The sequence below is a fragment of the Pinus tabuliformis genome, chromosome X (genome assembly GCF_031772625.1).
Source record: "Pinus tabuliformis cultivar Carrire ecotype Pingquan chromosome X, CPIR1, whole genome shotgun sequence".
Classification (NCBI taxonomy): domain Eukaryota; kingdom Viridiplantae; phylum Streptophyta; class Pinopsida; order Pinales; family Pinaceae; genus Pinus; species Pinus tabuliformis.
Window position 1 is genome coordinate 106,083,338 of NC_142308.1, and position 21,699 is coordinate 106,105,036.

General features: G+C 38.2%; 1 protein-coding gene across 1 annotated transcript in view; it reads right to left on the reverse strand.

Annotated features, from left to right (window-relative positions):
* Positions 1-3,446: 3,446 nt before the first annotated feature.
* The window catches only part of GYRA (DNA GYRASE A), a 287,743-nt gene continuing 269,490 nt past the window's right edge, over positions 3,447-21,699 (reverse strand). Inside the window, exons 20-27 of the mRNA XM_089450417.1 lie at positions 6,444-6,530; positions 6,148-6,312; positions 5,932-6,033; positions 5,588-5,724; positions 5,361-5,481; positions 4,267-4,321; positions 3,902-4,001; positions 3,447-3,776 (exon numbers count right to left, since the gene is read on the reverse strand). Coding sequence (XP_089306543.1) covers positions 3,665-3,776; positions 3,902-4,001; positions 4,267-4,321; positions 5,361-5,481; positions 5,588-5,724; positions 5,932-6,033; positions 6,148-6,312; positions 6,444-6,530 — 879 coding nt within the window. The 3' untranslated portion in view covers positions 3,447-3,664. The remainder of the gene's footprint in view (positions 3,777-3,901; positions 4,002-4,266; positions 4,322-5,360; positions 5,482-5,587; positions 5,725-5,931; positions 6,034-6,147; positions 6,313-6,443; positions 6,531-21,699) is intronic.

Here is a 21,699-nt window from a genome sequence, read left to right on the forward strand (position 1 = left end):
CCCAACAATTACTTTTCACAATTGATTACAGACTATTATTTGTTAGATTCTAGATTGTATTTTGACTTTGTGTATGAAAAAGATAGTTCATTCTTATAAACTAGTTTGTATATATAGATTATAATTTATTAAAACAAACTTCTTATATTCTTAAGCACTTAGGGTAGGGGTGAACTATGAAACCAAATAATAGATGCAACACATAAATGTGCATGCTTGTTGACCCATAAATTTAATTCCAATTCCACAAGTTTTTGCTTGGACTTGATGAGATCCTACAATTTGAATTTGATGTCCAGTTGAATTTAAAACTATTTTGTAATATCCACGTACTACTACATTATATTTTAACTTTCATAATAACATAAATTTTATATGTTAACGTATGAAATTGCAAATATTAAGTGGAATAGTGACTTAATCATGCTAGTCTCTTAATATAAAAATATCTAAGATGGAAGCTTCAAAACATAACATCAATATAAAACATCCAAGGCTACAAAATAATTAGTTTATAATCAATAAGTATAACTATACAGAACAATTATTGCAATTAACTAATATTACTTCAAAAGAGTGAACATTTTACCCTAAAAGACAATTTGTAACAAATCCAAAAGCACCAATTCATGTTAAACATTTAAGCTTTTAGACACTTTCAACCAACATTATCAAACTCGTTAGATTCAAATATTTTTTCCAAAAAGGTGAATATTTTAATAAGATAATATAAAATAAAAATAACTTGAAGACCTAACAAAAAATAAAAAAGGAGATATTTTAATATGATAATATAAAATAAAAATAACTTGAAAACAAAAAAATAAAAAATAAATAACAAAAAAAATCATTAGTCACAACCTTGTAGATCAAACATTGAATTTAGAATATTAGAAATCAATATATGTGTTTTTTTCTAAATATGAAAAAAAATATAATAATAATAATAATTTATTTGAATTCAGGCTTTTGTGATCCATATTATGAATGTTGAGTCTTTCGGTAAAAATCACATAAATTTTTTTTAGGTAAATGTGTTTCTAACCTTCTAGTGTGGTTCATCTTTAGGACAAAATTAAATAGATGAGATGTTTCTCTAGCCATTAGAATATAACAACTAGTTTTGATTAGAGTTATCATTAATTAATAAACAAAATTTTAATTTAAATAAAGTAATGAATGGAAATTAGCTGTAAATAAAGAATAAAAGTAATTTTATTATTAATATTATTTTAATCAAAACGAAGGCCCTCCCCGATGAGGGTGCAAATCCAGTGCTACATGTCGCAGCAAGGGGGCATAAGGACCCTGCCTAGCATCCACGTGCCCCTTAATTTTTTTGACATGGCTACAACCATAATTAAGGCTATGAAGGTTGGTGAAATGCCCACTCGTGGCAACGTTATATGCATGTTATGGCGAGTGAAGAGCTTCATTATGATGTGTTGGGCGATGGAGACTCTTGAGAATTACGGGTTTGAGCAAAGGTCTTCCTAGCAATGGTTATGGCTATGGCTCTGGGCATAGGGGGAATGTAGGTTTTGTCTTAGTTTGCAACATGGAATGTCTGGCCCGGGAATGCCCATGGGATCCAGGTACCAAGGCGGAGGTCTTGGTGTTGCAATCCGCATTGGATTTCTGGTCTAGTCTATTGAGCTTCCGCAATCTATCTTAGAGGCCATGGCTAGCTTCCTTTACTAGGTCTCATTGACTTGGGATGGTCTTTGCTGGTTGCATGGTTGTCCTCTTTATTCGCGGTCAGACTTTGGAGTGGAAGAGCACGACGAATTCACTCCATTAGTCAGTCGAGGGGGTGGTGTCGGTGTTTTTGTGCTCCTCTAGAAACTTTTCGATCTCTATTATCTATGACAACAATGGTGATACCATAGCGGGAGTTCAGTGGGACAATGTTGGATTCCTTCCGCAGAAGCGTTGCCTTGCCTCTCACCCCAATTCCGCGTAATTCGCAACCTCAGTCACCCCAACCTGGTTTCATGTGGTCTCTATGACGTGCCAACGGGGTCATCTGAGGTGGGGGGGAATCACTCCTCACCACGAAGGGCAACAACAGCCAGGTGAGAGTAGCCATTCGTCCTCTAACCATTCGGACAATTTAAACACAGAAGAGGGAGTTGCGCTATCTCCTTCCCGTTCACTAGGCCAAGTCGAAGCTCCCGCCACTTTGGACTCAAAAGCAGGTCAGTTGCAAAATATCAAGCTAAACATTGACACCCCAAGGGACCAACACTATGAAGACCGTAACGAATTAGTCGCCTACATCAACGACATCCAAAACGAGATCCTAGACACGACAGAAAGTCTTTGCTGACAACACCGACACACAAACGACCACCTTCGCACCTTAGAGGCGAGGGTGGAGCATATTGACTTCCACATGCATGAGCATGTTGGCCTCATCGTTGCCCCTCTTGTCTTCCCGCTTAATCCGCCCTCCAAATGAGGATGTCTATTGTTTAGAGTTTTCTCTTTTTTTGTGATGTATGTTATGGCTAATAGGCCACCCAGAAATAACTGTTGGCACTGGAGAAAGATGGGCTTATGTTCCCCAAGTCTACTCTACATGAAAAAGATGGGCCTTTGGAGATGATTTATGTACTTAGTCTTTTTCTAATAATATAATAAAAGCTTGTTAACCGACAAAAAAAAAAAAAACAAAACTAAAGTCCAGATCAAACTTAATTATTCTAAACAATAAAACTAAAAAATACTAATAAAAAAAGAGAAAATAAATAAAATAAAAATAAAAAAGTCAAACTTAATTATTCAAAACAATAAGACTAAAAAAATAAAATAAAGACTCAACATTAATAATAATTTAATTGTAACATCATAAAATAATCAAACACCAAATCAACATTTTCCACAACTTGAAAAATTACTTCTAAATAATTTGGAACTTTCCTTAAAATTGTTATCACCAAACACAATTGACACCCTCTGAAAACATTGAGTATCACAAATTTATTTAATATACACAACCATTAGGTGAAGAGGTCTTGTTCCCACCTGTCTTATTGTCCAATCCTAAGCTAGACTACACGTTCTAAAAACTACTCCTGCATGATTTCTTCGATTGCAAAAAAAAAAATATAACACGTGAAACTTGATCCCTACTCCAATCACAAAAAACGTGCTCAAACAAAGTTCTATGGAACTATACTATTATAAAACCTGTAGTGAAACCGCCAATAACTATCCCACATTAGGTTACACTATTTAAGGAGCTACTGTTTATTGCCGATGATAAGTGGACTGAACGTGCAGTGCATGAATGGAAAATATGAACATTAAATATTATGTCAAAATTGTTATCTCGTTGATATACTAATTGGGCTTATCTTAGGTAATTGAGGAAAGATAATTATCTTCCACCCTCAGATTCAATTCCAATATAATAATGATGTACTCTCAGAATACATTTCACATGACGTATATTTCCGGATATTCAAAATTGCTGCTGTGACAAATAAGGCTCACAGACTTTGTATATCTTCTCGCTGCTACTTATCACAGAACACTTAATGTAATCTTAATACAATATGTATAGAGTGCCACCTAGAAAATAATAAAATGATCCAAAATTAAGAGTGTTCTTCATTTTGATGCCCTAATATTACAACGTAAACTTGAAAAATAAGAGCAACTAGGGATTAACTGCTTCCAGTTCAGGTCCATCGCTGTGAATTTCTGAAGGACCTACTACAGAAACTGACTGAATCTTGCCACCATATTCTAGTCTCATTAGTCTCACACCCCTGCAAGGACATTTTATTAAATTCCAAATTTCTAAACAATCTCATTCTTAATATAGAAGAGGTTTCCATCTCTACAATTATAGATTTATGCTGAGTTGCCTCGATGCAAAGCAAAGGAAACTTACTTGGCAGTTCTCGACTGGATAGAAATGTCTCGAACCATAATTCTGTTCACCATGCCACTGTGGCTCACAAGAACAACTTGTTCATCACTTTCACCATCATCTGGATAAGAAGCCATTTGGACGAAGTTTATATCGAAATTGACCACTGTGATGGGTCCATCTAAACAGAAGCTTTAACCAAAAAAGACCAATTACATGCTTCCAACCACAAGAAACATTCGCAAGTTCCCAGATATTTCATTCCTCACTATTGCATGATGCTTCCTAAATATATGATCATAAAAATATCATGCAAGATATATTCAAAGGCACCTCTGCTAAATTGTTTGTGAAGTTTTCTACATCTAGGAAAATTGACGACGTACCTGAAAGCGATAGTCCAACAACAAATAATGCAGCAACGTGATCCTCTGGCAAGAGCTGCACAAGACAAATCAGCAAAAATTATTTATATATAAACACAATATGATCGCAAAACATTGCTTTAACCAATCATTAGACAAGTATGCATCTCGTTTAAGTTATAAAAGACTCGCTTTGAATCCACATTAGTGCACATGATACTTGCTATAGATGACAGCTTCCATGTAATAAAGAGGCCTACATTGGATGCACGTGATTACATCCCTGGATATTAGTGTTCGTAGGTCCTTTAGAAGTGGCAGAATGCCACATGAGAACTCTTTATAGCTAAAATCGATATTCCCTCAAAACCTGTTCTTACAGCATTGGAAAGAAAGGTAAAACATATTCAGCTGCTAAATCTCATCTGTATGTGCTCCTTAATATACTTTAATCACTTGAATTGATTAATAGCACCTTACATAATTTTATACACCCCACTATCCCCTAGGATTCAAGGCAACTACTCATAGTTTCGCCAATTATATATATTGTTCATGACATTTCTCCACGCAGATATGCACTTATAAAAGCAGGGTTTCATGGTTTAACATTAGATTTACAGACATTCAAAGGCAGTAGTCTAGACTCTATCAATGGGTGTAAATCTGTCTTTGCCTGCTGGTTGGATTGCTTTTATGCAGATTACAGGTCTGATATTTCAAATTATAGCAAGAATTTACTGCGGTTTAAAATCGATTCCAATCTTTAGCATTCACATTTCGCTTGGATGTTGCTCAGGGGTTCCGTGCTGTGGTTTGCAAGCACTAGCCCAAAGTGCGGGGACATTATACAAGGTGACAATGTGTATTCTCCAGTAACTTTGGTAACAGAAAATTTTAGTTAAAAAATTGCTTTTAGTACACAAGAACTCAAAGTAATTCTGTTCGGAGTTAGTCGAACTCAATATTTGAACTTATGTTGAATTAGTGCAAAATTGAAGAAAAAGCTGTCAAGGCATTTGTTAAATAGAAACTAACTTTATAGCAAAAGCTAGTAATTTTTACTCTGATTTGTAAGTTGTACCACTGTCAAATAAATGATCCAAGAAAAGTACCTTGTAGCCAATTACGCCAATTCGCTTTAAATGTGTAATTCGAAAACTACTTAGGGGTACACGCTTTCCATATCCACTCTCAGACACAAGAAGAAGCCATGGAGCACTTATAGTTTTTCCCCTGATAATGTTCAATGGTCAAGATTAAGTAAATAGATTTAACAAATCACACAAATAAACATCAGTAAAATAAATCTACTAATATAGATACTTTAAGCCTGACTTACTGAAACTGTGAGCTATGTAAAGTGTTCTTTAGCTCCTGCTGCACTGCAGCTGGAACAATATCCATAGATGCAACCTTATCTTCACCCTTCAATTTCATAGATATCCATCCTCTAGTTTTCCTACCGCTAGCTCGGAGCTTAACAGTTCAACACAAACGAAGTAAAGAATACACATTTAGGTCTATTTCTCAGAAGACATCATTACAGTTTTTTTTCAACATAAAAGACAACGAATTTACTCATTTAAGACCTTACACATAGTTAATAAATCTGTCAAACTACCATGATCCATTCAAGGGGACAAAACCATTATCTGATTGAAATCAATAGAATAGAGTACGAACCATCCCACATGAGCTCAATGTGAGCATCCCATTTTGGGAAACAATTGCAATAATGTCTTCATCGGTACACCGCCTTACCCACTTTAGCTCATCCTCAGGCACCTATGCAGTCCAAGATGATGGCGTTGATGAGAAACATTACAACATACATATGTGATGTACGCTTTATAACCCTAAATCAGCAAAAACAAGCTGTCGAACACAAAGAGAACATACAAGTTGAATACCAATAATCCCTGAGGATCTGATAGATGAGAAAAAATCCAAAGAGGCTCTCTTGATATAGCCATTGGCAGTCAACATAATCAAATACTGATCTGCACTGAATTCGCTAACTGGTATAATAGAAGTTATTCTTTCTCCTGCGGATAATGACAGAATCTGCATACAAATAAATAAGATAAAAAATTGAGATCACTTGCTAAGTAATGTAACTGATGTTGCCTAAGGCATTACATTCTATCACAACTTCAACAAATACATGAAATTGTTGAAAGACAATCAAAAAGAACCTTAACAAGTGGCGTCCCAGCAGCACTTCGTGAGCACTCTGGTACTCGATAAGCACGTGCAGAATATACTATGCCCTTGTCACTGAAAAATCATTGTGTTAAATTTCCAAATAAAAAATAGCAAACACACAACCAAAGATAGAACAAACAACCAAACACTAAAAGAAACCATAACACTAAGTATTTGATGATGCTAAGGATATGTAGCAACTAAGGTTAGCAAGAACATTCAATAATATTTTATTAATGAAATTAAAATCCCATCACAAATGTCCATTATAAAAACATTGAACAAGTCTACTGAGAAAATAGTGTTCCCTTCTCCAAATCTAATTACTCATTCGTATTTCTCTACCTGAGATAAATCCAAAAATTTGCACCTTACATCCAACCAATTAAATAGCTAATTAGCACAATTCAAAGGCATGAATGCAAGTGTTGATCAAAATGAGAATCAACACATGTTAGTTTTAGAATTCGAGGAATAAGAGGATACAACACTATTACAAATTTCTAACACTCCAGCTGAGATTTTTAATGTGCCCCATATTATGAGCAGAAAGTATTCTATAAAAGAAACAAAGAAATAACATCTAAAGTTGCCGAAAGAAAAATGAAAAAATATTCTCTAATATTTGTGTTCATCAGAAGATTCTATACTTAGCCGCAAAACTTTTGACAAAATATAAAAGTGGCATTAGAACTTCACATAAATATCAAATATATAGCATTGTTATATTTAGATGAACATATTATATTACTACATACATGATAAGCCCTACGGGTTAGCTCAATTGCTGTTGCCAATGTCATTGGGCATTTAACTAGTTTAATGCCAGCAAGCGCCCTAGTCGAATTCCCCTTGGTCAGGCACACTAGGTTGTAGACTTGTACTAGGGATGCCATCCACTAATGTGGGAAGCATCCCATGGGATTCCTCATGAGGTTCTCCTTGGTACCAAAAAAAAAGACAATGCGTTGAGCTGCTAAAAGCAAAAATTTAATATTGAGAGACAGATGCACTAAAAAAACAAAGCTTGCACACTGACCATAGTTTTAAAACTCTGACTCTGATTCAGAACCGGCCGAGGGTCGACTTCAACTCCGACTCCGACTCCTACTCGGGCTAGTTAATTTCAATGACTCGGTCTTTGTAAAAACAACATTAAATATTTATTTTTTTATGAAAAAACATAATTTTAAAGATTTTCATTCATATTTCCAAACTCAAAGCATTAGAATATAAAGAGAAGACAACATATGATCAAAGTATGCTCATAAATGTATCTATTATATCAAAATGGCACCGAGTGCACTGTCCAATACATGTAATATTTAAAGATCAGAACAAAAACACATAACCAAGGAGGCTCTAAATGGCCTCTACAACAAAACATCACTAGTCACTAGTCACTACTGCTAGAGAAGCCAACATCATCTGGCTCAGACTTTGAATTAGAGTCAGACGAGAAAACCCACGGCTCCTCCTCCTCATGAAGATCTCCAACTATAACTGTAGAAGTAGTAGCACAAGCGGACGCAACAGTTGCATGTTGAGATAAATGAGCTATGCGCTTGCGTCGTGGCTGAGTAGAGGAAGTGCATGTAACTGGAGGACTTGGGGTTGGGCCTGGTACTAGTGGATTTGCATTTCACTGAACATTATGTTCAAGTAATGCCTCCATCTCTAAATAGAAATTAAGACCAATATCCTCATCAAGGTCAAACTCTGATGGTTGACTCTCCACTACCCAATCTGATGTTGGATCAATATCTTCCAACACTATGATATGTTGTTGTGAATCACGACTGTCGTTAGACCAAAACCAGCAAGTGTTAGTCAACGATCACATCGCCAGAGTTAAGGATCTGTTAGCGCTTGAGATTTCACCTCAGGCTGAGAAGGCAAACCTCAAGGCAACATCAAACCATTCAGCCCCGTAGCTAGCCCTACGGGGCAGGAGAAGGCTCTCTCCGGTCTATCTCGGTAAATTTTCAATGGGATGAGATGACCAATCAAAGGTAACACTGATATTAGGCTAGTGAACTGATTAAAAGGTTGATTTGGGGGTTTTTTGGGGTTTTTGGTGGCAATTGGAGGGAGTGCAATTCAGGGTGCGGGGATTGAGCTCAGGTTTTGCAGGTGGGTCTTTGGGGCAAGGTAGGAGTTTGTGCTGATGCCTTTAGCTGAGATGGATGATCAAGGAAGAAAAAAGAGAAGCTAAAGATGGCAAACAATGACTTTGAATCCTCTCTAGACAGTGGAAAACATAAACATTAAACAAATTTGAAAGCTGAGCATGGCAAGCATGAATTCAAACTTTATCACTTCATTTGTTTAATAAGCTGCGGTAAAGAAAGAGATGGAACACATAAATACACTTACAATTACAATAAGAGAACACACCATCAACACAAGAGTCCACAAGAATCCCAATGATGTCTGCAAAACCCTGGTCTTCCTTTTCCTCAAATTGCAGAGATACAAGTAAAATATACAATAGGAGCTTCTCCCTCAAGAGTCCAACCATGAAAATGAGCAAGAGAAGGCATAATATAGATGATCTAACTCCTTTCCCCACCTCTAGGGGTCGTGCTCAGCTTCCTAGGAGCTGTTTCAACTAATTCTAAACTGAGCACTAGATAATAGGCAGTCAAAACAACTTGCCTCTAAAACTTAGGAAACCTATCCATGCATTAAATATTTACCATTTACATCAAAGAATCTTCTAGAAGTGATGAAGGAGAGTAAAAGTATCTAAGTGCCATGAAAATTACACAAAAATCCATCATTTACATGCCTCAAAAGTCAACCAAGATGAAAACAGTGTTTTACTGGCCAAACTGGTCAAAACAGGCAAATTTCCCTGACAGGTCGCGCACATCACTCTGACAGGTCGCGCACATTCACAGCTCTGTTTGAGGGCCTTCCCGGTGTCCAAATCAGGTGCAAGATAGCTCGTTGGAAAGGTCTGCGAGTCTACTTTCCAACCCCACCGGAATTTTTGAATTTGGAGTTGATTTGACCCCTCAAAAGTCATTTCTCCCAAGACAGCTTTCTGCAACTCAAAATAGGGGCAGAAAGTCAAAATTTGCGTGTATTTTGAGCTTTTGGAAGCCCAAATCTCCATAAAATCTGAAACCCATCCATAGGCAAGTGTATTTTTGCATGACAATTCCAAAAATGCAAAGTTTTCCCCGTTCTGAGTTGCCCCCATGTAGGGTCGCGCGCGGGGTGAGACCCGTCAAATGGCCAAAACCTGTAAAATTCCCAAAAATGCCAAAAATGCTTCAAAACTCTCAAAATTTCTTGGGTTTGCTGCTAGGAGGATGCTAATGAGTATCATGGTGAGTGAGAGAGGCCTCAGCCAAGATACGGAGCGGGTTGGTCTTCTTCTTCCTCTTGCGGGCCTCGGACAACCTCCTCTGGAATATCTTCATCTTTGCTTTGCAAACATGCATCCTCGCCCAATAATGATTCTTCATGTTCCGTAGCAGTCTCTTGTCCTGGTTGGCCTTCTCCAACAGCCTCTCCAAGTGTGCATTCACACGGATAAGCATGGATTCCCTCTCCTTGGGCAGCAAGTCACCGGGCCTCCTACGGTTGATGACTCGGTCACTTCGAATCCTCCACAGCTCATCCAACTCTTTCTCATCTTCAAGTTGCTTGTTGCGTTGCTCAAGATAGTTTATTGTCCATTGGGCCATGTCGAGCTTCTGCTGTAACAAGCGGTTTTCCGCCTCTCTCTGTCGGATGATCTCATGCAAATCTGAAGTGGGGGAGCGAGCATCAAGATCAATGATGTCAACCTGTGTGTCACCGGCTCTCTCCTCCTCTGTCATGGGCTGTTTGCCCTCCCGTACTGCTGATGGAGAACGCGAGGCCCCTTCCACTGGTGTGGAGATAACACTCACTGACCTGTAGATGATGATGGCGAGACCCCTTCCACCTGCTGTGGAGATAGTACTCGCCGAGCTGCTGCAAACAAGGCCCTCGGGCCTTTCTGATAAGTGAGCTGAGGTGAGGAAGCAACATGTCTCGGAACAGTGATCTCAGGCTGGTGTGACGGACCTCCCTCCTCATAAATGGCCTCTGGCTCTGGCTCTGGCTGTGGTGGCACTGTAAAGAACTCATGAGAAATGAACTCTGCCCATGGAATGCCCTGCTGACTCAACTGATGGGAAACAATGAGCTGGATGAGACCATGATGGCACAAACTCCTATACTGCTGAGCTGGGGACCGCCTCTGAAACACGGACACCATCCTCTGAATGTCCTGGAAGAAGAAAACTGGGATGTTCATCATCCTCACTCGGGTAAAGTGCATCAACAGGCGAATGTGATAAGAGAAGACCTGTGAAAATCTCCCCTCACATGTGAAGTAATGCATGATAAGCCGCATGATCGGAGCATACTCCCCCCGGAGGAATCTGAAAGGAAAGACCCCCGACAAGTGGCTCATGAATGCTGGCCTGACATATGGCTCAAAATAAACATAATCCAGCATTTTGCGCTTGGGCCACACCTCACCCACATTTGGTATCCCGGTAGCCTCTGAAATCACCTCCGGAGATAGCACAAAATTCACCCCTGCAAGAGTGACCTGCCCATCCTGAAGGTGCAAAACAAATAAGCGGGCCAACTCCCTGTGGTGCTGAATCTGGGCAAGCCTCTCACAGAACTGAAAACATGACATATAACGGAAACAATTCACTGCCATAGGACAGGCCTGCAACTCTGCCAAAGAGGTGGGCTCCTCTCTTTTATGATGACCACCTTTGCCACCCCTACGAGGCCTCCGCTGTACCTCAACCTCTGTGGAAGAAGACCGGTCATCACCTTGCTCATAGGTTTCAGTGGTTGACATGGTGCTTTTGAGCAAAGTGGAGAAAATAGATAAAGTAGACTGCTGCCCTTGCCTGCAAAAATGCTGAGTTGTATGCTGTTTTCAAGGGGAACAAAATCATGAAGGAAATGTTAGGGGAGGGGATTTTTCATAAGGAAAGGGAAACATATAAAAATAGGGAATTTCTAAGGGACAATTCACAAACTGTCAAACATACAATCTCATCTTAATCACCGGGAAATCATTTGCAAAGAAATGTTTTTATTAGGGAAACATGGATAATAATAACCAAGGGAAATGACATGTATGCTCAACAGGGGGATGGGACAACATAGATAACTTGCTCATTTGATTTCTGCCTTTCAATGTACATCATAAGGCACACTCTGTTTTTTCAAAGGGGTTCATGTACATTTGATGCTAGGGGAAAAGGGCTTCATTGACATTTTGTCAAAAGGGAAAAGAGTTGTATTGAAACAAGGATATTAGGGGATAGAAGGGAAAAGGGAAAACAGGGTTTGGTTTTGGGAGACACAGCAACATTATTTTGGTAATGAATACTCAAAGCAATATGTCTTTTTGATAAATATACACAGCTGCATTGTCTTTGTTTTTGCTTTGAATATACACAGCAATATGTTCTCTGTTTTGTAATGACTATGCACAGCGATATTGCCTTTCTCTTAGTTTTGTCATTTTGCCATCATATGGACTTTTTCTTTTTGCACATCATTTTGTTTTTCTTTGCATAGAAATTTGTTCTTTTGCTGTGTGTGTTTTTATATCACAATGGAGGGTATTAGGGTTTTGGGAATATGTTTAGGGAGGGATAGGGTTTGACATTTGGAGATGGGAAAATTTTAATTTCTTTGCAAATGACATATGATAGAGATGTATAATGACAATTGCGAAATCAATGGGAAAAAATGGAGGGAATATAAATGGGAATAAAAACCTTGAAAAAACACCAACCCTAGCACTATGCCTACATGAACAAGCAATAACTAAAATCCATTTCTCTTTACATTCTTGGTAGCAAAAATATATATAAGCACAAGCCCAACATCCTTGATTCAAGCATCCAACACGTTAAAAGACCCTACCTCGATTGATTTGGCAAGCACGAGGGCGATTGAGCAAATTTTGAAGCGGTTTTGTGAGTGACAGGTTGACGGGTCGCGCACAGGCTTTGACAGGTCGCGCACGGGCTGACAGGTCGCGCCCGTTATGTTTTTACACTGCGGAGAGGCGCCTGACAGGTCGCGCACCGCCCAACAGGTCGCGCATAGTCCCTGACAGGTCGCGCACCTGAAAAACGACCAATTTCTCTGCACTTCGCCTTCGTTCGCCTCTTCGCCCTATCTCTTTGCCTTGCAAGCTCTTAGATGCACAATGAGGGTGTTTTAGAGGGAATTTGACTCTTTATAAGCTCAATTTGAAAAAATTTACTTACCAAACCCACTTTCTAATGTTTTGCCTTGACACTTTCTTTTAACACTGTTTTGAGTTTTCTTTTGTTCTGAATTTGACTTTTTGGGTGCTTTAACTCCGTTCTTTTTGCAGGTAGACCATCTGATGGACTCTGGCGAGAAGACCAGCGCTATTGCCGACATTTTGAAGAATTTTTGAAATTTCCTTATTTTTTGCAAAATTGACATGACCTTGGCTTTAAAAACAGGGTTTTTAAATCCAAGGTATAAATGAGCTGTACCTGATGAAAATATCAATGAAACATATTTACATACCTCCTTCTGGCTTGCTGGGGACTCATGGACTTTTGACTCATGACATTGCAAAGACTTTTGACCGAAACCCTAGACCTAAGACTTTGGACTTCAAGACAAAGCAAAAAAAATGTGACACAAGCTCATTAACTGATATGACCTGATCCAGCAAAGCCAAGAAGGGAACAAGGACTAGCTCCTCCATCAGTTTTATGGCATGCCTAACGAAATGCAAAACTGACATTGATGAGACACCTACTTATGCATATGCAAAGAGTTTTTTTTTTTATCACTGATGGAGGGCATCATGACCGACACTAACAGGATCCACGAGAGGTGGTTAGTCCATGTTGCGAAACACATGGGGAGCATTGGCTTATACAATGTCCAACAAGCTCCCCCCCAACGCGAGCCGGGTGTGTATCGAACTTGTGACCTATGCTCTGATACCACTTGTTGGGAATCATGATTGTCGTCAGACCAAAACCTGTAAGTGTTGGTCAATGATCGCATCGCTAGAGGTAAGGATCCATGAGAGGCGATTAGTCCATGTCGCGAAACTCATGGGGAGCATTGGCTTATCCAATGTCCAACACTCTGTATCAGGTCTTTTGTCTAGCAATTGATTACGTCTTAGCTAGAGGTTCATTGGACGTAGACTAGATCATTTAACCGTTTTCATTCCAAACGGTTTCTCTTCTTCGTCTGAATCCTCTCAAATACAGGCCAATTGCGCTCACACCCAGAAGCACTGCAAGTTTGACTCAAAATATGGATTGCAAACTTCTACAATTAAGGACAATGGCTACCAAATGCCTTCCGCCATTGTGCTACAAAAGACATAGTTGTGTATGTACGAATTAACAGGGTAAGTTCCTTGGATAGAACACCAAAGGTGGCTCACAAACAGATCATATATCAGTAGACCAGTATTCTTGACGTGGCTAAAACCCTCAAAGAGGAAAACAGTCCACTGCCTGAGCCAACGAGGCCACTTCAAACAATTTATTAATGTAAAATAAAGAAAATTTACATAAGTTTCTCTCATGAACGGTCACCTAACAAATGACCCTCCATGCTCTTTAAATAGAGATCATGGATCAATTGGTGTTAAGCCACGGATAGAGTGTCGGTAATACCGAGGAGAGAATGAACCGTCGGATCACTTCATGTCTAGAACATATCGTGACCGTCGGTTTGTAAGTTACAAAAAGTACATACTAAAGAAACACACTTTACCTAACTATACACTAGACCAAGTTGTACTTAATTACTTACTATGTGTCGAATATCCTAACATCCCCCCTTAGGAACAACTTGGGATAGGATTGTGGGATGTACAAAGATGACACAATAGGAGAAGGAAGGAGACATTAGAGCCTATCCTCCCTTAGTGACAAATTCCTAAACTCCAACCATAAATCGAAGTTTAGTAAACTCCGCCTCTGTGAGAGCCTTTGTAAAGATGTTTGCAACTTGATCATCAGTTGAACAATACTGCACTTCAAGAACATGGTCATGAATGAGCTTTCTGATGAAGTGCATGTGTAGTTCAACGTGTTTGCCGCGCTGATGTTGGACTGGATCTTTGCATAGTTGAATGGCACTTTGATTATCACACCAAAATGTAGTCGGATGTTGCTGCTGAAAACCAAACTTTGACAAGATCTGACGAAGCCACATGGCTTCCTTACTAGCTTCAACGACGCCATGATACTCTGCTTCTGCTAAAGAAAGAGAAATGGCACTTTGTTTCTTGCAAGCCCATTTAATAGGTCAAGAACCAAGAGTGAAGACATAACCTGCATTAGACTTCCGATCATTAGGGTCATCAACCCAATCAGAATCTGTGAAACCAACCAATAGAGGAGATGCTTCTACACTATAATGAATCCCAAACTGAACTGTACCTCGAAGATAACGAAGTATTCTTTCCAATTACTTTCATGTGGGTTTTGCATAAACCGGGCAATAAGGCCAACAACGAAGGAAAGGTCAAGACGGGTATGGGTCAGATACAAAAGTTTTCCAACAAGCTAACAGTATAAAGTAGCATCAACTTCAGGGGAAGTAACAGTGACTGAAAGTTTGGATCTAGACTGAAAGGTTGAAGGGGCTGGCTTATAGTATTCCATGTGAAAGTGGCATAGAAGATCACATGCATACTTGGACTGGGAAAGGAAAATACCTTCTTTGGATTGCAAGACTTGAAGACCAAGAAAATAATGCAAGTGTCCTAAGTCTGTCATTTCAAACTATTGTTTAAGGCTAGACTTCACATGGTTTATAAGCTTGGGATCACAACTAGTAAGGATAAGATCATCAACATAAAGAACAAGAATGATAAGAGACTTACCCACTTTCTTGGTGTAGACAGTATTGTCAGAATGACACCTATTAAAGTCAGTATCTAAAAGAAAGCTATCCATTTTGGCATACCAAGCCCGAGGGGCTTGCTTGAGACCATAAAGGGATTTCTTAAGCTGACATACAAGGCTAGAGTCTGTTTGTATAAAGCCAGGAGGTTGTTCCATACAGCTTTCTTCATGCAAGTCCCCATGCAAGAAGGCGGATTTAACATCCATCTGATGGACTTCCCATTTGAAAGAGGCAGCGAGGGAAAGAACAAGGCAGATAGAGTTCATTTTGGCAACAGGGAAAATGTTTCAGTATAGTCAATGCCTTCAACTTGTGAAAAACCCTTAGCAATAAGACGAGCTTTATGTTATCAACTTTTCCATTTGGTCCAAACTTGGTTCTGTAAACCCACTTGCATCTAACAAGTTTTCGTCCCTTTCCAAGAGGAACAAGGTCCCATGTATCATTTACCAATAATGAACGATATTCTTCATTCATAGTTGTGTCCTAATATGATGGCCTGAAGCTTCTGCAAAGGTGTCAGAATCATAATTCACTGAAGCTTGGGCCTGTAAAGAAGAAGCTCTATCAAACTGAGAATGTGTATGACAATGATCTGTAGGATCCCCTGCAAGAGCACCTGCTGCATCCCGAGTAACGCAGACCCATTTTGGAAGTTGAGGAGTTTAAGGAGGATCCCGAGAAGGTGGGGGGGATTGCCATCCTTGCTGTCATCATCTGAAGAAGGAATATTTTCAGAAGTAGAAGGGATAGAGAGTGGTGGCACATCCGCCGAACTAAGCTCACAAGACGATATATTTTAAGCAAACTTTACATCTCTTATAATGATAACATTTTTGGATTTAGGTTGAAGAAGTCTATATTCTTTGACATCTTCACAATATTCAACAAAAATACATTTTTCACTTTTAGGTTCTAAGGCTTTATGTTTCTCATCTGGAATATGGGCCCATGCTTCACTTCTAAAAACACGAAAGTGACTGACATCTAGTTTAATTGAGCTCCATGTTTCTTTTGGAGTGATATTTTTTAAAACCTTACTAGGAGCGCGATTTACTATGTAATTTGCATAGTTAATTGCTTCTGCTAAAAAATTAAGACTAAGTCGTTTAGATTGAAGCATACAAATAGCCATTTCCTTTAAGGTGTGATTCTTCCTTTCAGCTACACCATTTTATTGTGGAGTATATGGAATCGTATGTTGCAATTGAATTCCATGCTCAGTGCAAAAGTTGATGAATTTGTTGTTAACATATTCTCCGTCATTATCAGATCTTAGTTTAGGAATTTGATGTCCAAATTGTGACTCCACAAAGGCCTTAAAAGCCAAGAACATGTTAAAGACTTCACTCTTGAGTTTTAAGTATACCCAATTGCGTCTGGAGAAATCATCAATGAGAATTAAGAAATACTTGTAGTCAAATAATGAAACCACTGAAAGTGGACCACATAAATCACTATGCACAAGTTGTAATGGGGTTACGACATGCCAAAAGGCATGTTTTTCAAAACTATCCCAATCATGTTTTCTAAGTACACATCCGGAACAAACATCATCTCTGCAAGATACCATAGGAAGACTAGTCACCATATTTTCTTTACATAGATTTTGAGGAGAGAGATAGTTTAAGTGACCAAATTGCTCATGCCAAGGTTTGCTCACTTCATCATTATGAGCAACAAACACCAAAGGAAGAGTTGATGACCCAAAGTTGTTAAACTTATACAACCTTGTAGAATCATCAGCAATGCCACTGAGTAAAATTTGTCTAGGTCTCTTAGGTCCTTAATTATAACATCATGCGGTGAAAATTCAAGGGTTTTACCTTCACCTGAATGAGTTATTTGAAATTTTGATATACAGATAGAAGGTTACAAGATAAGGTAGGAAGACATAATATATCATTAAATTGACCATTGTCTAGATAAATAGTTTCAGTCCCTACGACACTAAGAGATCTATCATCACCAACATAAATATTTTTGGTGTTACAATCATTCAAAGAAGAAAACATGGCTTTGTTTTTGGCCATGTGATAAGAAGCTCCAGAATCAATGAGCCACTCATGAGAATGAGAAGAAAAAGATACATTTAGTGCATAACCAAACCGAGATGCTTGACAACCACATGCAGAAAGTGTTATTCCTGAATATGAAGTTGAGGTTGAAGAGTGCTCCAAATGGATGTTATGCTTCTTCATGGTTGCTTCCAAGGCTTCCATCTTCTTAGAGCATTTGGATTCTAAGCGGCCATCACGATTACAAAAGTTGCAATGTCTATCAATCTTCTTCCCTTTATTTTTATTTGCCTTATCATTTTGTTGAATTGATTTTTCATTTTGAGACTGAAATTGCTTAAGATCTTTGTTTGCCTTAAGACCATTCTTTTTAGGATGTTGCTCCTTAGGATTCTTGGAATTTGGTTGTTGTTGGGCTGCTAAGGCTTTCTTGGAAGAACTTCCAGTATTAAGAAGGCCAAGATGTAAGAGTTTTTCTTGTTCTCTTATTAAAGAATTACAAAAGGCATCAAAAGAGGGGGACTTGTAGTCTTGTCCTTGAGAAATAAAGGCTTCTATAGTAGAATGGAAGGTGGAAACAAACACAGAGTAGGCTAGTTCTAACTTAGTAAGAATGGAATAGATAAGGCTACCATCTTCTTTCTTAACTTTAACACCTTCCAAGAGAAGTCTAAGGGTCTTGAACTTGGACAAAAAATCTTCAATGGAAGAAAAATTATTGGGGTCCAACGTAAGCAACTCATTTTCAAGTTGATGGGCTCTAATTTCATTTTTAATTCCAAAAACTTTATTGAGTTGTTTCATTGCTTCATCGGGGGTATCAATTTCTACGATATGGAATCTAAGGTCTAGAGAAATAGACATCCCTATCAACCCATGTGTTTGATCTTGCTTATCTTCATCTTTAGGTTTAGACTCTTGGCCTGAGGCTATTCTATAAAGACCTTTACTTCTAAGTAAATCCACAATGTAGGATAGCCATTGGAAGTAGTTGGTATTGTCAAGAATAACTAGACACAGACTTTCCATTTCAAAAGAAACTAAAGCTATAGATGCTTAAACTAAATGTTCCAATGGAAAGATCTCGAAATATTAGGCCGATTAAAAAAAATGGCTCTGAAAACGACTTCCGTATGAAGAAGTTATGGCTTTTTAAAAAAAAGTTGTTGAAGATGCCGATGAACTACATGAATGTTGGGAAGTGAATTATAATGTTATATTTAAAAAAATTCCCCCTTTTCCAAACTTAATCTAATTAGCTCACTTTAAAAAAAAAGATTACTTTATGTGACCCAGTTTTATAAATAAGTGAAACCCATTTTACAATGGTACTTTATCAACTATCCACTAAATTGTAACTTAAATAAAAAATAAAGAGATTTTGGAATTGTAAGGGACTCACTTTTTATAATGGGTAAGAACACTTTTATATAAAGTAACTTTAAAACATAAGTTACATGTGCTTTTTAAAAAAGTAACTCAACAAAAAGAAAGACTTGAACCCAAGACCTCTATTCTCATAAAGTAACTTTGGACCAAGTGAGCTAATTTAAAAGGTTAGTGCATGCTTACTTGAAAAACCATTATTTTGCCTACAAAATAGAAAAAAAGAAAACCACACAACCCAAAACAAACAGACAAAAGTAATCCAAGCCTTACAGCTTAAAGTTAGATTTGACCGAAAACTAAATATTTTTCTCAATGTTTCTAATTTTCCGAGATCACACTAAGGGTGTGCGAAAAAGAGCATACGCATGAGAAAAATCATTTCTTTCTATTTCTGGTTTGCCCAAATCGCACAAATTCGCGGGGCAAAAAGCATACGTAGAAATGAAAGGTATAGATCTGGTAAATAAATAAATAAAATTATTGAGGACTATAAACCGAAATAAACAGAGATAAATTACTATAAAAGCAAACAAAGATTATATACCTCCAAATCTTAAAAATGACCTAGCTAGGGCTACTGGAAACCTTTTCACGTGAAACGAAAGGGGTACCTCACTGGAACAGATGCTCCTAACACAACAGAGGTGTCCTCTCAGACTGAAAGCGGTCTAAAAAAGTAGATCTAGGAAACAACAATCAGATGCAGTTGTACCAGCTTCAAATTTGGATAAGCAATTGATGCGGCCCTCAAATAGCTCTGATACCATGTAGGAATTTACAGGGTAAGTTCCTTAGGTAGAACACCAAAAGACACTACTCACAAACAGATCACAAATCAATACACTAGTATTCTTGACATAGTTAAAACCCTTAAAGAGGGAAACTGTCCACGACTTGAGCCCATGCAGCCACTTCATGCACTTTATTAATGTAAAAGAAAGAAAATTTACATAAGCTTCTCTCATGAATGGTCACCTAACAAATGACCCGCCATGCTCTTTAAATAGAGATCATGGACCAATCGGGTGTTAATCCACTAATCAAGTGTCGGTAATACCGAGTAGAAAATGAACCGTCGGATCACTTCATGTCTAGAACATATCGTCACCGTCGGATTGTAAGTTACAAAAAAAACATACTGAAGAAACACACTTTACCTAATTATACACCAGACTAAGTTGTACTTAATTATTTCCTATGTGTCGGATTATCCTAATAGTGTAATGAATTAGCTCAACAAATTATATCCAACTTTCAAATTATAAACAAGTTAACAAAATAAGAATTTGAAAATTGAACCTTTTTTCCTAGCTCATCTGCTTCCCTTGCAATCCTTGCTAGGATCTTGCCAAAGGCACTTGTGGCTCTACTGAAACAAGTGATTTGTTGGTGTATCTCCGGCTGGTCACTCTCCTTAGGGACCATGCGCTCAAGGCACTCAATCAATCAAAATTGGGGTTGGCAGCCATCATGTGTTTTATACTTCTCTTCCTCCCTATTTCAACCTCTATTTCTATTTGCCTAGCTTTTTCTTTGTCAAAAGTCTCAAATTTTTCTAGCAACTCCTTCCTAATATCCCTAATTTGTTCTGTTGGTCTCTAATTTGGCCTCTAATACCAGCCAAGAGTTGTTTCATCCTATGAATGCCCCCTCCACCTCCCTTAATTTTTTTATGACAAAATTTGCAATACATTTGATTATCAATCGTCTTAGCGTATGCCCAAGCAACATCTTTCATTCTGGAAGCCATTTTTTGATATTTGGACTTGGAAATGAAAGGAAAAAGGTCTGAATATGAAAAGAAAAAAACAACTCTTCATTGTTCATTTCTTTTATAGAAAATACTCTTTTCAATTTCCAGATTTGCAAAAAACAAAAAAAACAATGGCAGATTTAAGAAGTGAAAAAAAAACCTCTAAGTTATAGCCTCCTCAGTGCTGCTCCAAAATCCAACTCCTCAATGCTGCTCCAAAATGATGCTCCAATGATTGCCCTAGGAGCTCCTCACTGCTGCTCTAATGATTGCCCAAGAAGCTCCTCACTGCTGCTCCAAAAACCAACTCCAACTCTTCACAAACTCCTCAAAAAGGTGTTCGAAAATGTAACTATGTTCAATCTTCATTAATGTACTTGAGTCATTATGTAATGTACTTGTCAAAAGAATAAAGAAAAGACTTTTATTATTATTATTGTGACTTATTAAAGCGTGGGTTTCATGCTTGGGTCACCATGTTTTAGGTCAAAGTCCCCATTGAGGACTTGTTCTAGGATATATTCCGAGTCTATAGATTCATTGTACATTTAAAGAGACCCTTCTTAGTCCTTTGAATCATGTAAAATGGATAACTATTGAGTCAGATATGAATTATGTAACCTCCACACCATGTTAGCGTAGAAGAAGATCAAGTCGGCCTAACGACCTTATTCGAACCCACAAGAAGCCTATAAAAGGAAGATCATCAAATTCATTTGGAGCATCATTCTCTCATCAAGTTTGAATTCTCTATTTGTTGGGAAGAAGTGTGAACTTCTCTTGTTGTTGGGAAGAAGTGTGAAGGTCTCTTGTAGCTGGGAAAAGGTGTGACATCTGTTGTCAGGGAGCCAAAGTGAATGTGAGTTTGGGGAATTCTAAGGAGACAAGGAAAATTGAAATTTTGGTGTGTCTCTCTCTCTTTTTCATGCCCTAGATTAGGAGATCGAAGTCTTCCAAGTTTCACTGTTGCAAGACACTGTCAATTGTTGTAAGCTACGGCATAGTCGAAGTTGCTGGGAAGAGGTCAAAATTCTGGGAGGTTGACTTGGTGTGGAGGGAAGGTCTGGTCTTGGTCTAGGGTGAAGAGTCTCAAAGAATATTATTGAAAGGAAGAATTATCTTGATTGGGTTTTCCACTCGAGGGGG